The 760-nt window shown below is 67.8% G+C and overlaps 2 protein-coding genes across 2 annotated transcripts in view; both read left to right on the forward strand.

Annotated features, from left to right (window-relative positions):
* The window catches only part of CAD (carbamoyl-phosphate synthetase 2, aspartate transcarbamylase, and dihydroorotase), a 22455-nt gene extending 22260 nt beyond the window's left edge, over nt 1–195 (forward strand). The window contains exon 37 of the mRNA XM_010001769.1: nt 159–195. Within this exon, the coding sequence (XP_010000071.1) occupies nt 159–195 (37 nt within the window). The remainder of the gene's footprint in view (nt 1–158) is intronic.
* A 133-nt stretch (nt 196–328) lies between these two features.
* The window catches only part of MPV17 (MpV17 mitochondrial inner membrane protein), a 3255-nt gene continuing 2823 nt past the window's right edge, over nt 329–760 (forward strand). The window contains exon 1 of the mRNA XM_010001770.1: nt 329–362. Coding sequence (XP_010000072.1) covers nt 329–362 — 34 coding nt within the window. The remainder of the gene's footprint in view (nt 363–760) is intronic.

Raw genomic sequence — 760 nt, forward strand, 5'->3', positions numbered from 1 at the left:
CCCGTTTCAACCGCCTCTGGCGGTGGCAGCAGCAGCCGGCGGGGTCCCAGCACCCCCCAGCGCTGGAGATTGACCCAGCCAGGGGCTGTGTGCTGCTCGCTGCCCCCATTCCAGCCTGGCGCAGATGCTGTGGTGTGGCCGTGCCAGTGTCTCCCCAGTGTGGATGGCTGGTGCCAGCCTGGTCCAGCAAAGTGAGATGGATGTGACCACGCTCCCAGGGAGGGGAGCACCACCAGGCCTGTCCCCCTGCAGCCCCTGTGCTTTGGCACAGCACTGAGTGAGCCCCTGGGGGCTGTACTGCTCCGGGGCAAAGATGTAGCGGGCAAGCATGGCAGCTCCTGGGGCTGCAGAGACCAAGCACGGTCAGCACAGCCAGCCTTGGCCAGGGCCACCCTCTTCCCAGCCTCCTGTGCTGCCTCCAGGCTCCCTTGGCCATTGCTGGGTTCCCCAGGGCCGTGCTGTCGCCTTGGGCTGGGGACGTGTCTGATGGCCAGGGATGGTACCTGGGTTGGCTGGCACAGCTGGAGGCTGTGGGGCTTTGGCCAGGTCCTGCTCCCTGCGGCACTGCTGGGGCTGGAAGGGGGGGACCAATGGCTCCAGGAGAGAGGGAGCAGAGTTTGGGGGCTGCTGGGGATGCACCTGGGGCTCTGCCACCCCCGGTGTCCTCAGCACAGAGCTGCCCATGGGAGAGCAGCCTGAGCTGGCAGCATGAGGGGGGACACTGAGGCCACCAGACCCCGAGCCAAGCGGGCTGAGGGCG

This window comes from Chaetura pelagica, unplaced genomic scaffold (genome assembly GCF_000747805.2).
Source record: "Chaetura pelagica isolate M959 unplaced genomic scaffold, ChaPel_1.0 scaffold307, whole genome shotgun sequence".
NCBI classification, from domain to species: domain Eukaryota; kingdom Metazoa; phylum Chordata; class Aves; order Apodiformes; family Apodidae; genus Chaetura; species Chaetura pelagica.